General features: G+C 43.4%; 1 protein-coding gene across 1 annotated transcript; it reads right to left on the bottom strand.

Annotated features, from left to right (window-relative positions):
- Nucleotides 1-3,977: 3,977 nt before the first annotated feature.
- On the bottom strand, nt 3,978-11,955 carry DDX47 (DEAD-box helicase 47; the record flags this gene model as incomplete). The annotated part of the gene is made up of 12 exons (XM_082014338.1): nt 11,758-11,955; nt 10,942-11,035; nt 9,293-9,481; nt 8,554-8,625; nt 7,927-8,045; nt 7,308-7,379; nt 7,067-7,183; nt 6,764-6,910; nt 6,320-6,457; nt 4,853-4,923; nt 4,191-4,320; nt 3,978-4,097 (listed from the first exon to the last, which is right to left on the bottom strand). The coding sequence occupies exons 1-12, from the start codon at nt 11,851-11,853 to the stop codon at nt 3,978-3,980; spliced, it is 1,365 nt and encodes a 454-aa protein (XP_081870464.1). The 5' UTR covers nt 11,854-11,955.
- Between the last annotated feature and the right edge of the window lie 3,180 nt (nt 11,956-15,135).

The raw sequence follows: 15,135 nt of genomic DNA, 5'->3' as shown, positions 1-15,135 counted from the left end.
TTCCATAGTCTGACCAGGAAAAAACCCATCCAAAGACTAAGAAAGTGGCTTTCCCCAGGAAAAAAAAAAAAAAAAAAATCTACTGGTAAGTGCATAAGCAATGACTACATGGACTATCTCTGGCACCAAAGCTAGATTTTTACAGCATTTGCTCTGCAACATTTACAAGAATTAATTGCTCGCGTGAATGTTTACAGAAGCTCCCCGCATGCCATTGCAGGCAAACCACAACTTCACATTTATACAACAGCAAAATACTTGGTTCATGCCTGTGTCTTTCACAGGTCATTCAATCAGTTCCATTCCTTCTTAAGTACTTCTAAGGGCTTTTAAGTATGTCGGATATTTTCCTTCTGCAGTGCTTGGCTAGACTGGGAATGTTTACTAATTTCAGTCCTGCTTTGTAAACTAAGGCCCTCCAGATTCCCAGTCACTTCTTACTCTGAGAGTTCTCTCCTAAACTGATCCTCTTCTCAGCACAAGTTAAAGATGTTACTAGAAAGTCGTCATACTTAGCTCTTCTTCTTGGTCATCTCTACTTTTTTGGGAGGGGCAGGTGGAGGGGAAGGTGGGCTGCCAGGTCCTTGAACAGGCAGTCTTCCTCATGGTTATTTCAAGTAGACTTATGCTCAGGCTGCCACCACAGAAAAAAGTGCTGGATTCCCCACTTTGGCTCCCATCTGTGCTTTCCTGCCCATGTCTTCCCTTGCAGCCCCTGGGCAGCAGGTGCATGGCACTGGGGAACTGAAACTGCCAAACCCATTTCAGACAGGTCAGTTCAGCACAGCTTCAGCTCTGGAACACATTATGGTTGCAGGGATTGCTACTTTTTGCAGCTATCCTCATTTATCTTGAAGACAGTTATCCACACTGACATCAATGTTTAATTTTACTCCTCCCCTCCAAAGGATTGTCCCGCTTCTGCTAGCTCTAGAACATTTAAATGAAAGACACTACAGCCCCATTCTTTGCTGCCTGAGGTAGTTACCAATGCAGTATTAAAAATCAAAACTATAAAACATTATTTAAAATATGCATTACAAGTATATAAACAATCACCTTCTCATTATGGACTTGGGAAGAGCAGAATTGTTTCAAACTGCAGACATCCCCGCTGAAATCTTTCAGCATGCAGCTTTTGTAGCAACTTCACTTGAGTTTTCAACCACAAAAAAATGACAGGTTTGTGTTAGCCCGATCCTATCTTAGGTCACACTAAGGTTAATCCCACACTTCAGCTCCCTGCTGTGCAAAGACTCCAGAGAGGTGTGCTTCAGAGCTGCCCCTCAAGAGTCCTCCTGACTGAACACACATTGGCATCAGTTGTTGTACAAAAGTATGCAGCCACACACATACCAGTGCTTCTATTTTCTGAACTGCCTTTTATCGAGAGAGAGACAGGCCTCTGTCCATTCTTCTCCCCTCATGTTTCATTAGATCAGCTACAGATTTTGGTTTAGCCTCGCTCAAAGTTCTGTTTTGACCAAATACATCTTTAGACACTCCCTATTCCACTTCAGTTACACAAACACTAGTCTGACCTAGCCCTCGTGGCATAGTCACAATGAGAAACTATTTCCTGCCCCTCCAACCCACTGAGATATTTTTAGTTGAAATTGAATGTGCATACCTGTGCCAGGTGAGGCACCAGTGAGAATGTGGGTGGGGTGAGACCTTTGCTTTTCTAGTGCCAAGTGTTTCTACAGCTTGTCATTCCAAATCAAGGGAGGCAGCCAGCTGTCTAGGAGTCACTTTTCTCAAGGAGGCTCTGCACCTTTTTACAAGGAGCAGCTCTACTTCTCTCCTCTGTTATTCTTGCAACTGCAGAGGAAGGACAGAGAATGTTTGATCCCATTGAGGGGCAAGGCAAATCCCCTCTGCTGTTGCAGCCTTCCACACAGGAAAGAACACAGAGAGATACTAGAGACTCCACCAAACTATTAAAGAAAGCCTCAAACTACTTCTAAAAGGAATGACCCTGCCCTACGTCCTCCAGCAGTAAAACTGCCCTTCACATCATTTTACAGGATTGGTTCAGGACTGACTTTGCATGCCACCTGTTACATAGCTGGTTATAACACCAAGAGATCTTCCAGAGACCCAGGAGCCTCAGAGGGATTTAATCTTCATTTGCTGATAGCAGGACCAACCCTGTCCTGCCTGTGAATGGTAAGAAATTTTGTTCAAGCATCCAGCAGGAAAGAAGACAAGTCAGGAAAGTTCCCTTGCAAATACTTGTTCCCCATGGAGCATCTCCATCCATATACTCACTCATTTTATTGCTCTCTCTCTGGTGCATTCTAAGGCTGTTTCCTTTTACCTGTGCGGATCCCTACCAAAAGGCCCCATAGAATTAACATGTTCTCATTATTGAGCTTTCGTCACTGCCCCTCTGCACTACAACCCATGGAAGACGCACACTCTCTTCCTGCTATGTAAGAATGCTCTTAGCAGTCAACATACCCAAGATCTGTACCCTTACTTATCTACCAATTGATTGTAGACTGCTTTAGAGCTATCAGACTTGAGGTGAGTATTGGGGAGATTTGAGTAAATTGCTACCAAAAAAAAGACAAAAAGCAAGAACACTGGCACTCTTCTCACACCAGAGAGTATGTTTGCTCCTCATGAAGATAACAGAGCTGTTTTAGATAAAAACACCACACTCCTCCTAGTTTTAACCATGCTGTGCTTTTTGCAATTTTGCAAATTGTATTGCCTCAAACAAAAGTATAAAAGCATTCTGACTAGTATCCATGTGTATATTAGATTTATGTTGACACTATGAAGTAACTGTTGTGCTCATCTCGATTACTGCAGTAGTTTCTGCTTGCCATTTAGATCTAAAAAAGAATCTTTTGAACATTGATTTTCATGTAGCAGAAAATCCAGCTTATGAGTGTTCTAATGGACATTAAATTTTCATGTTAAGCAATCATGAAGGAGCTTCTCACCCTTCTCAGCCCAGCAGCAGAAATGCCCAGTGTGAAAGTTTTTATTGACAATGGGAACTAGCACTAACTAGTTTGAATAAAGATAAGTACATTTATCCCACTCTTGCAAACGTCTACTTATACGGCACCAAACCCTAAGACATTAAAACAGAGAAATAGAGAAACACAGAAAGAGCCTCTGACACCTGCTTTTCTTCACCACACAGCTAGTGAGCTGCTTTCCTATGTAAATACCACCCTCTTGTGTTGGTTCCGGAGTACTACAAGAATCTGCCACAAAAAAAACCCCCCATAACCCACCCAAACCCCAGACCTCTCCTTGATTTTGCCCATCACTACAAATTCTGGATCAAATTCCAGGCAGTGAATAATCTAATCCTGCCTAAACAGGTTCTCTTTGTGCTGGGCCACTCTTCAGCTGACACATCCAAGGTATTGATGTCACATCCGAATTGCTAAGATTGATGTAAGAAGAAAATCTGGCAGAGCCGATACTCAAAATGAGCACAACAAGGTCAGCGCTAAGACAAGGAACACCAGGTATCTTTAAAGTTAAGCAAAATATATCTTGAGTCCTCCATGTCATATGTTTCTTTACTAAGGCAAGGGCATCACAGCTGTGCTGTGGAAATTCAGTTACTTCTTTTAACTTTTTCCTCTCTTTCTTCTGGCAGACTTATCAGACCCCAGATGCACTCGGTGAGTTTCAGTAGTGAGACAGGCTGCAGCAGCAGGGAAAGCTGCACCCACACTGCACCTCTTTGTGAATGAGCAGGGCCAGACCACAGCTGCTTTCAGATCCAGAGGTGATGGCCTGGTGTCTCTGAAAGAAAGACTGGTCTCATAGTACCACAACAGTCTGTAACTGGTAAAGAAGAGAAGTTGTTTTCCAGGTGGACCGCACAATTTCATAGTAAGTACTTCTGAAAAAAAAAAATGCACTGGAGACAGCTTGGTAGACCGTTTCTGCCAAGCTCATGTAGCCATAAAGAGGAAAATTAAAAAGTCTGTCCAAATGCTGAACTAGAAGGCTTTCCTCCTCTTCTTTTTCCCACCAGCCACCTTATTCCTGACACCAATAGCTTCTTCTGTGTCATCATCGTCATGCCGAGATCGCTTCTTCTCTCCCTGCTCCCGCAGCTCCTGCAATGTAATCAAGAGATTGACCAAGAGTTCTGGCACCCGAGGAAATTCAGACTATAACAGCGAGTTGAGGGACAAAAAGCCAGCACCCACCATTCGAGCAAATCTCTGAGCCTCAGCCACACGCTCTGTCAGCATCATAACTTCTTCCTCTTGCATTGGAAACGCTGGCAGCTTCTTGCCAATCAGGTGTTCAATGCGCTGGAACAGCTCTACATCATACCTGAGAAAAGACAAGACACCAGCTTGAATCGGCCTTCCTGAGACTGCTTTAGCTGTCACCACTCACAGACATCACCCCTTATCTCCAGCTCACAGACACTGTTAGCTTGTGCTGATGGTCTCACAAGCAACTCTTAATTGCTTCTGAATGATGCCATCGTTCAGAATGGCTTCACTGATTTGTTCAGTTCATCTCCGTTCACAAGTATTTGGCAAAAGACTTTTTTTAGCCAAATACTTCAGTTTTTATCCAAAAACCCACACTTACTTAACCTGCATTATATTATCATAAAAATATACATATATTATACAACCAAGTTAGAAACAGTTCTGCTTATTACACACCTGCTTCTAGAATTTTTTCTTTATCCCTCCTCACCCTGGGCTTTGAATTCTCTGCCCTTAAACTAAATAAATCCAGCTGGCACCTCAGAATGAAACGTAGTATTTTCTTCTCACCCAGGATGAGGTCAGATGTTTTCTGTTCTGAAACACAGCTGGGAAGAATAAGTCTGCCACTTTTTAACACTTACTGTGTGACAAAGGTGATAGATTTGCCAGATCTCCCAGCTCGAGCTGTTCTCCCAACACGATGAATGTAATCCTGCAAACAATTTTCTTGATAAGCAATAGGATACGTACACCAAAAACAGAACAGAAGTTGTGGGAAATCAGCCCATATAATTTTTCTTTAGGATAGAACAAGAAAATGGGGAGAAAATACAGCCAAGATTAAATAATTGGGACTGCGTTAGGATTAGGATTTGAGAAGACACTGCCTTGTGAAGGCATATCTTTTGTTTTAAGATTTGAATTCTTTTCTTTCTGAAGGAAAAGATCACCTCCAATTATTCAAGATTGCAGGACAAAAGTTGTGATACATGACTTTGCTAATCAACTATCACTTCCTTGGAAAGCTAATGTTTAAAGTGAGCCAATGTCTGCATTTTCAGTCTTGGGATCTAGTGCTTTACATAGTATGTCTTCCAGACAAACTCTTTGGCAAGTAGATTTAAGTTTGGCAAGCATAGTGAAAGGGAGGATGAATGAGAACAATTTGGAAGCATCTGATCTATTGAGCAAGACTTCTGTTTATATGGTCCTAGGCTGTCTCCCAGGTTTTATTCTGCATTGTGGAAATTAAAATACTCCCTTCTCCCTGCAGGATCTGTGGAGAAAGGAAGCATCATGAGAAAGGATGTGTTCTCTGACATGGTTAGACGAGGCGGGGGGGCGGGGGGGAGGGTACGGCACAAAATCTGTAACATCATCATTCAAGCTGCTGCCCCACAATTTTTTTTTTTTTTTAACTTTTATCCTTTTACAATGTCAAAAGCAGTGTCTTCGAAAGAACCACCATACTGCCTTCTGTTTGCAAAGCGTAGTACCTTTGATCATTATAAGAAACAGTAACAATTCCTGAAACGTATGTTAATGGTAAGCTTTCTGAAACTAGGCTGGGAAACAAAGTCACACCCCAAAGATAATACTATACTTTCTATAAAGTAGAAAGTTAGTAACAGTTTGCTGAAATGAAAGGTGATATGAAGGTGAAACATATAAAAAGACATCTTTCTTGATCAAATCCTCATTGAACATAATGGGAGAATTTTTACTTTTTTTTTTTTAAACACAGTTTAAAATGTGAAGGCAGACTTGGATCACAGGAACAGACTACGTGAAACTAGTAATATGTTAAAACTATTTTCAAAGTCTAGAAGCCCTTTAATGTAATATGGAAAAACACATACTCTGAGTAGAAATGCAGACACACAACGTCCCTCACTTCCCCTCTTCACTTACAGGATCAGTTCTACAATCCAGATGAAGCCACCCAACCAAACTGAGATACCAACTAAACTGCAGAGGCTGAACTACATCTTTTAATCTACAGCAGGTTGCAGCCAGCAGAAGAGAGAAAAGGTGTCTTTGTTCCTTCGTCTAGCTTCACTATGCCTCTGGTGACCGGAAGCTCTCAGCTGGCACACAGACTAGCTTACCTTAGAGTGAGTAGGAATATCAAAGTTTATCACCACATCTACATGTGGGATGTCCAGACCTCTGCTTGCAACATCAGTAGCCAGTAGAATAGAACGTGCCTTTGCCTTGAACTTGTTTAGAGAGCCCAAGCGTTTATTCTGGAAGAGAGGAGGACAAAAAAGGAATGAGTGAATAATGCTCATTCTGGCTAATATGCTCTTGTTGAAATACTGGTACAGAAGAACTGGGGGAGAAACTACTCAAAAAATCTCACTTCTCTAATTTCTTTCTGAACTATTGCAGAATAAATGGCAGCATTCATATTAGTTAAACTTCCAGCGATCAGTCCAGTCCACTAGCTGCAAAATACTCCTCCTACAAGGTAATTATCACTCACTATGGTACAGTCCATTTCCCAAGCGACAGGTCTCCTCTCTACTCCATTCTGTGGGGTATGCCCATACCTGACTCATCTGCCCATGGAGAGGAATGGCAGTGAAGCCCAGGTTGCGGAGCAGTAGAGCAGTCCTCTGAGTATTGTTACACGTACTACAGAATATCATGAAAGAGTTTCCAGCTAGCTCATTCAAGATATAAACCAGGTAGCTGTCCTGTAAAGAAACAGACAGAAAAAGAGAAAAGACATAATCACATACGCCAAATTAAAGAGTAAGTATAAGCCAGAGAAGATGACAAGATATCGGGCAGGTGTAGGAACATCAAGAAAAGACACAATCAGAAAAGGGAAGAAACAGAAGTGGCATTACCTTGAATTTGGAGGGGATGAAAATGTAGTACTGCTGTAGTTTTTCAACTGTTTGATATTTGGAAGAAACAGCACATTTAACAGGATTCTTCAGAGCAGCACGCTGGAGTTTTTGAACCTGGGAAGATGAATGTAAGTTAGTACTAGATGCACAGAGATCTTGTCAGAAACCTGTATGATACAGTCTAGTCAACAGTATAGCCTAATAGAAGGAGAACTAAAGCAGAGTACTCTGCTCTCACCTTCTTGGTCATGGTAGCAGAAAACAGGAATGTCTTCCTGTCTCGAGGAATCACTTTCAATATCTTATCCACCTGTAAAAGTAGAAAGGGAATGGAAATGCTGAATACAACAGCAATCAAGACACAAGCTTCCTCCAAATATAATGATCATCCAAATGAAGAGTAATGCACGTGTGCAACTTAGACTCACAGCAGAAACAAAAATCCCCTCATCTAAAGGGAAGGCGCAGACTGATAGCTTGTTGACAATTAGGTAGCGTGAACTCCAGAAATCCAATAGCAGTGCAAGTATCAGGCAATATTCCTGCAGGAACGTGCGTGTGATCATTTTCTACAGTAACTGCATCAATCAAATCTACAATCTACAGTAACTGCATCAAATCAACTTCGGAGAAAGCAGTAGATTTCAGAGACAAAATGCCTCCTATTGTCTTGCTAGTGCTTTGCAGAACTCTGCTAAGTTCTACTCCCACCATAGACTTTTGGGCAGTTATTAGATCTTGCTTACAATTTGCTTTTAATTTCTACAGATCAGCTCAGTGTTTACTATGCGACTGTATGAAGTGATTTTAAAGGGACTTATCTGGTGTTCCAAACTCTTCTTTCAGCAGATTCTTACCTCTGTCTCAAAATCCATGTTAAGGATCCGGTCAGCCTCATCCATCACTAAGAACTTCAGAGCTCTTAAGTTGAAGCCCTTTGTATTCTCCAGATGATCAACTAGACGGCCAGGGGTTGCTATCAACAAAATTACAAGAGCAAATTTTGATGAAAGCAAAGGAAAAGACTCCAAAGAAGCAAGAGAGCCATCCGTTACAGAAATGAGATTCTTTGCCCAAAAGAAATAAAGACAGATTGCTTTGTGGGAAAGACTCTTTCATAGGATATCTTCAGAGCGTTTTGAAATAAGACTAATGGAATCAGACTCTCTGAAGAATGCCCTCCTTCCTCCTCTCCCCTGGAAAAAAAAAAAGGCGAAACAAAACAGAGTGTAGACAAGCTATACTGAGAAGGATGAGACCAGCATTTTGAATACTTAAAGGAATGCTTTGGAATGAGTTTGTAGCAGCAAGGCTACTGGTGTATACTTTAGAAACATTAACAAGCCAATACTCAGGCCTCAGGACAAAAACAAATTAAGGATGTACTCTCACTTCTTCAAATGCACAAAAACTTTTGGCACTCTTTCTTTGGACAGCTCAGTTTGATGATATTCATACCCCATGCCCCCAGTATTTTAACTTACCAATTATAACATGTGGTTTCTTGGCTAAGGCCAGAGATTGCGACATCGTGTCGATCCCACCCACAATAACCGCTGCAGGACAAACAGAATATAGTCAACCTCTCAGTGTAGTACCAGCCAGCTCCTCGCACCAAGTGTTTCCTCCTAGTCCCTGCCACCCACAACAAATCTGTACAAATGAAAGTCTACTTATCTTTACAAGAATTCACTTTATTTTAGCACACCTGAGCTTCACAGGCTGCTTAAGCTGTACCATTAAGTCCTTACTGGCCCAGGGTATTTTATTTTCAGAGTTGAAGAGCTACAGACAGCATCTGTTCTTTGCAGCTTAACTCAGCTGCAAAAAATCTAGGAGTTCTAAAATTACCCACAAAGCTTTTACATTTGTAGAGAATACCTAAAGAACCAATACAGAAAATCTGAAGGAAAGATTAAACTACATCACACTACAGAGTGGAACTCTACGCAGTTTCACTGAACACAAACTTACTATTGAGAAGATAGTCTTCTACTTCCACCTGTAACTGTTTGGACATAAAATACAGAAGAGCTGCAGACTGCTCCATGAGGAAAGACCACAGAGTCCTTCTTTCCCAAAACTGATACCAGATCTCTGTCTTCCAGCTTTTCTCTTTTGTTCAACCCCCCATACAAATACTCTGTACTTTTTTCATTGCAATCTAGAGCTGACAGATTTCAGTCTTCAGGAAAACGGCTCCAACATCACAAAGCTACTTACTACTGTGGACACCAATGGAAGATCCAAGAGCTTCAAACTGCTCTGATATTTGGAAGGCTAGCTCCCTCGTTGGTGTGAGGACAAGAGCAAATAATCGCTGAGGTGTTTCCAGCAGTGCTTGAAGAATTGGCAAAGCAAAGGCTCCTGTTTTTCCAGAGCCAGTTTCTGCTAGTCCAATGATATCTCTGCCTACAAGGAGCAGGAAGGAGGGCAAAAACTGTTACAAATCTAGACCAGAAAGAGAGGTCTTTAAAGCACTGTGCAATAAAGCACAAGAATTCCTTAAAAACAGGAAAAAAAGGAGACACACAAAGGGTAAATAAGAACAAAGGGCCAAAACAAAAAATTTCAGAACATCTCTGCAGCATTTTTAGAGTGTGACTTCATTTGTACAATAATTACAGTCTCAATCCTTTCCATTCTATAGTTATGCTTCTGTCAATATACAGGTTATCATACAAACTTTAGGTTGGAAAAAAGCTTTATTATTTCTCAAATCTGTCCATTTACAGCCTATTACTTCTACCTGGGTAAGTATTCTAGACCAACTGTTGTCTGTTTACTGGCTTACAAGGAAATAGACTCCAGCATCTGAGACTTAGGTCATACCAACTACAAGACAACAGCACTACCAAACCCACACTTCACAAACCACAATCAATTTTATGCCATTGATTAAGAGAGTAATCTAAACCCAATTTGCAGCAGGAAGGATTAGGACAGCAAGTCCTTTGCTCAAAAACAGTGCAGGCAACAGGGTAGATTTCATCAGTAGAATCCATTCTGACCTCCTGAACTCCTACAGGTGAGAAGAACATACTGCCAACAGGCCTTAAACTGGAGACAACTTCTCAGGAATGCAATCTTACTTTTGTTTTTTTTCCCCAAGAGAATCTTAAATGTGGAGTAAGAGAGTCTGACAACAGTTAAGTACTAGAACAGAGTAGACACTGAAAGTTTATTCCCATTCTGTCACTACATTGTTCTGTTCCGGCTTCACAGTATTTAAAAACAAAAACAAAACAAAAGCCATATCAAACAAATATTCTACAGGCAGAAATGTTTGCTGAATTCAGTAATTTATTTTCCCATAATTCCAGGATGTTTACAGAAAGTCACTGTGGTTTGCTTATTACTCACTCCAGAGATCTAATTTCAAAGAGTTGCCTGCTCACAACAAAGCAGATTATATAAGCTATGTAATCAGTCAAGGCATCTCCAATTTCAAATACACACTGTAGGTCTCTACCAGAAGAGGCACAGTCCTAAACCTATCAGAAGCTTCCTGTGTATCCTTTAGTATTTCAGAAAGAAAATGGTCAATGTAGACTAGCAGCTCAAATGATTGACAATGATTCTACTTAACATGGAGTGTTAGAACTACTCAACAGTAGTGAGCACTCAAGAACCCACGTTTGTACCCATTTGAAAGTCTGCAATTGCAGGCAGTGTTATAGGAGAAATTAGTATTCCAAGCACCACCTGGGAAGGACACAAGAATGAACACAGAGACTACTTCTAGACAGAGTTCTTCAATGATGAAGAAGTGAGAACACTCTCATCCCTACCACTTCTCACTCAGCAAAATTCATTCACATAGACCTCCTGGGGCATTCCCAGATTCAGGATCAGAGAAACACACTGCTTACCTTGGAGAGCCACTGGAATAGCCTCAATTTGGATCTTTGTTGGCATCTTCCATCCTAACTGGTCACAAGCTTCACACAGGACATCTGTGACTCCCTGAACATTAGCAGAAAGAGAAAAGGGAAACAGACATCACCAACAAAACCTAAGTTAAATCATAAAAGTTAAACACATGCTGCAACAGAGCCAAGCTTGTCTCTAGCAGAGACAAACCCCATCAGGCCCTCAATGCAACTACATGAAAGGGCAGGCTGCTTACAGTGACCCCATCTCCATCAGTAATTTCATCGATTTCTACAAAACTGTTAGAGGCGACTGCCATCAGCAAGAAACCAGTATTTCCCCCCCCCTAACTTACACAAGGAATTTTACACATACACAGAGCTGTCTACTCTTCCCCTCTGGCGGTATCCCATGAGCATGGAAAAACAGAAAAGCCCGGGCAAGTTAACATAACTGAAAATATAGGCAGCCGGCTGAGAAACACAGACCGAAGCAGGAACCCCAGCCGGAGCGGAAGCCTGAACTCCCCGGATCTCCTGCCCGGGCACAGCACCACGCCCGCGGATCGACGGCGGCGCACGTGTCTGGCCCCGCGCACCGGCGGCTCCGCCGGGCCTCCGGCCGCCTGCAGCCCGCGCGGGGCCGCAGTCCGGGGGCGTGCCACGCCGGGGCAAGCACGGTGGGGCGGCGTGGGGCACGGCCTGGCACATGGTGCTGTGCGAGGAGCTTCTTCCCCTCCCGGCTGGCCCCGCGGGGTGCTCCTCGGGACGGGGGAGGGAGCAGCGGAAGCAGAAGCAGCTCCAGCCCAGCCTCACCAGATCCTTGAAGCTGCGTGGTTCTTCCACCACCACCTCCGACTCCACGACTACCTCCGGCTCCGCCGTCTGCCCTTCCTCATCTCCTGCCGCCATTTTGGACCGTCTCCTTCTGGGGCAGCGCGGAGCACTTTGGGAGTTGTAGTCCCCCTTGGGGGCACTGTGGGACTTGTAGTTCCCCTTGGGGGCACTGTGGGACTTGTAGTTCGGATGAAAGAGCCAATCGGCGCGGGCGGGGCGGGGCTCGAGGGGTCACGCGCGGCGGCGGTTACTCGTGGGGGTTGGTGTCGGGGGCTGGAGCCGGGCCAGCGCTCCGGGCGGGCAGCAGAGCTGCGCCGCCAGAGTGCTACGACGGTGGTAGTGCGGTCGTGAGGTACAGGCGGTCTCGTTTTCTTGAGTTTAGAAGGTGTCTTTTGCATCCGGAGTTCCTCAGAGTGCAGCGCTCTGGGAAGTGGGTGTAAGGCTCAGGGTAGCAGGTGCTGCCATTTTCTCCAGATGTAAAGGAGCCGACGTCGGCCGAGTTGCCGTGACTGTGGAGACATCTTGGCCCTGCACAAGGTTATTAAGCAGCACACTTGAGGAGGCCTTTCTGCTGAATATGTTCAAGGCTTGTTTTCTTTAAACTTAATTGGGCTTATGCTTCTGCAAGGTGGGGTTGATTTATGTGATGAGTGCTATACTTTGCTAAACTAGAAACTGTGGGTGGATTTTCACTTAACTCCAGAGAGGTCTGCAGGGAAGGGGGAGTTATGGAGCTATAGCCACTTGTATTGGGATAAGAGCACACTGAACTGTCCGAGTGAAAACCTGCCTGCTTGGCATTAACTGCAAATGGCTAAGCCTCTGGCCTGCAGCTCAGTGTTTGTGTTGCTTAGGCAGTGTGCGTGATGGTATTCTTTATTAATAAATTCTACAATTGTGAAAGAGCAAGACAAAATGAGCTAGACAGGCACAAGAATATATATAAACTTGCATATATAATACATATAAAGAGCAGCTTAACTTCTTCAGAGGTGCTGGTACGAAACATTTTGAAGTACTAGTGCAGGGAAAAGAAGAGATATCAAGAACTGTCATTGTTCCACCTTGTTTTCCTGTTCATGGTAATTGCCAAAGTGCAACTTTGAAGTGCCAGAAAGACATAAAAGTGGCAACTCACAGCATGGAATGAGAGAATAGGGGATGGGAATAGATGCAAACACTCCCCCGGCTTTCTTGATTGCTGCTGTTGTGACTCTGGCAGAGAGCCTGCAAGTGCACAGCAAGAGGTAAAATTTGTGATGGATTTAGTGCCCTTAAGAAGAACAACATCAAAACATTATGTCATGATGATAGTTCCTGAACTCTTTGGTTCTATCTTGTCTGGATGTGGCCTCTCTGGTGTGTAGTCCCAATGCTGATTGCAGCAGGGAAACCTTGCAGCTAGGTGAACCTCCTTTGTTTTAGGGAAAAGGATGCTAATGTATCCAAGAGCTCGGGCTTTGAAAGGACAGCAGAGCTGACTGCAAAACAGAACTTGTGACTACGTTTCTGAGCAGACTTCCTTCTCTCTTACTGGTTGGGAAGCCCAGCTGGGTGTGCTTGCAGTGGAAATGCTGACGTACCTGAGCATCTGTCACTGGATTCCAAGCGTGCCATTTCCTCTGCTCCCAGAACAATGAGGAAAGTGAGAGGAAATCCGAACAAAGTCTCTGCGTGACAGGGAAAGGAGAGGAAACCTGAAACAATTCACTGGGCAGCAGTGGAAATGAAACTGCTGCATCCCACTGTGCTCAGGAGCAATGATTTTAAAATCTAAAAACAAAAAAACCCAAGAACCACCCAGTGTAGATGCTAGTTATGACTATGTGTTTCAAAAACTACAGCAGTCTGAGCCATAAGCTTGTTATATATCGTTAGTGCTAAAGGTTAAGCCTGGCCAGCACTTAGACATGAACCCTTATAAGGGTCACTGGGATGCCTCAGGAAATGGAGTCAGGTATGTGACAGGAAGTCACTGCTTGTGATTCTTTGTTGAACTCATCGCCCATATAACATGGTAGGTGCTGTTTTGTTGGGGAGCAGGGTGAAGCAATTCTATTCTGGTGAAATTCCAGTTTGGGTAATTCACTTTTGTCAGTAGAGATATTTGAATAAAAGTTTCCTCCTGTCCTAAACTGCTGTTGGGAACACTCATGTGTGATAAAATAAATACTGCTTCTAAATGATGATTCCCTTTTTGTGCTTTTCAGCACAAGACACGGCAGATTATACTGGATTTAGAAATTTTCACTCCAGGGCTTTTAGACTTGGCTTTTGACCAAATATGTTCCTAGCCCTATTGCATATTAGCTCAGTCTTCCTTAGGGGGAACAGGGTAGGAGCATCCACAGCAGATGAATTTTAGTTATGCGTAAGGGATACATAATAAGACAAGGTGGACAGTGTGTATAGTAGGTCACAGTTAATGGTAAATCATCCTGTCTACCCACTGGGATGCCCAGAGAGAGCCTATTGGGATATCCTGACTCCCTGACTATATTTGGGCTCCTTTGTCATAGACGAATTTTATTATACTTTCAAAACATACTATGGGACTTTGTGTTAAAATGATGTTTGCATTCCTGCTTCACCATTGAATCATTCCTCCTTGTAGCAGTTTCAATAAAAGGGGAGTAAAAATGACATCGGAAGGCCAGGTTTCATAACTGCCAGCCCAGGCTAAACATCATATCACACACATAACCTTCTCCCCCTGCGGCCTAGCTACCAAAGGAAGGGTTCCACCAGCACATCTACTACTTTGAAGGGTAAATAACATAACTGCTAGCAAAAAAGTTGCTTATCGAAGACAGTTCCCCCAAATGTTGCTTGTGACTCTGAGGGAGTTGCAGTATTGGAACTAAGCCAATACTAATACTGGAGTAGGTGCACCCCTGTCCCAGCCCAGGTCAATTGCGTCTGGTGCTTTCTTGGTAGCAACTCTGGTGCTCATCGGCCCCAGCAGTGAACTGTTTCAGGGAGCAAAAGGAGTAAGAAATGAATCTTACCCCCAAATATTACTATATTTCTGCCAACACATCTCCCAAAGCTGGCTCCCCAGGGTATCATATGAGATCCAGTGCTGACTGCATGGGAGGAGACAGGACAGCATACCCAGAGCTGGGTGAGGAGGATACGACCACCTCGTACCTGTCTGCTAGCTGCTAGATCAAGTATGGCTGAGGTGTGAGGGCACAGACTTAGATTCACAGAACCACCTGGCTTAGAAGGTGTCCAAGAGCACTGGATTTTGGAGCAAAGTCACACAGCTCCTCTGTCTTGTGAAGGATTACAGATCTTCCAGCCTGCAGGCCCCATTCTCTGCCTGAGTCTCCCTTTGCATTCCTAGCAAACCAA

Source organism: Phaethon aethereus (assembly GCF_964289735.1).
Source record: "Phaethon aethereus genome assembly, chromosome: 1".
NCBI classification, from domain to species: Eukaryota; Metazoa; Chordata; class Aves; order Phaethontiformes; family Phaethontidae; genus Phaethon; species Phaethon aethereus.
This window is presented reverse-complemented; position numbering and strand designations above follow the sequence as displayed.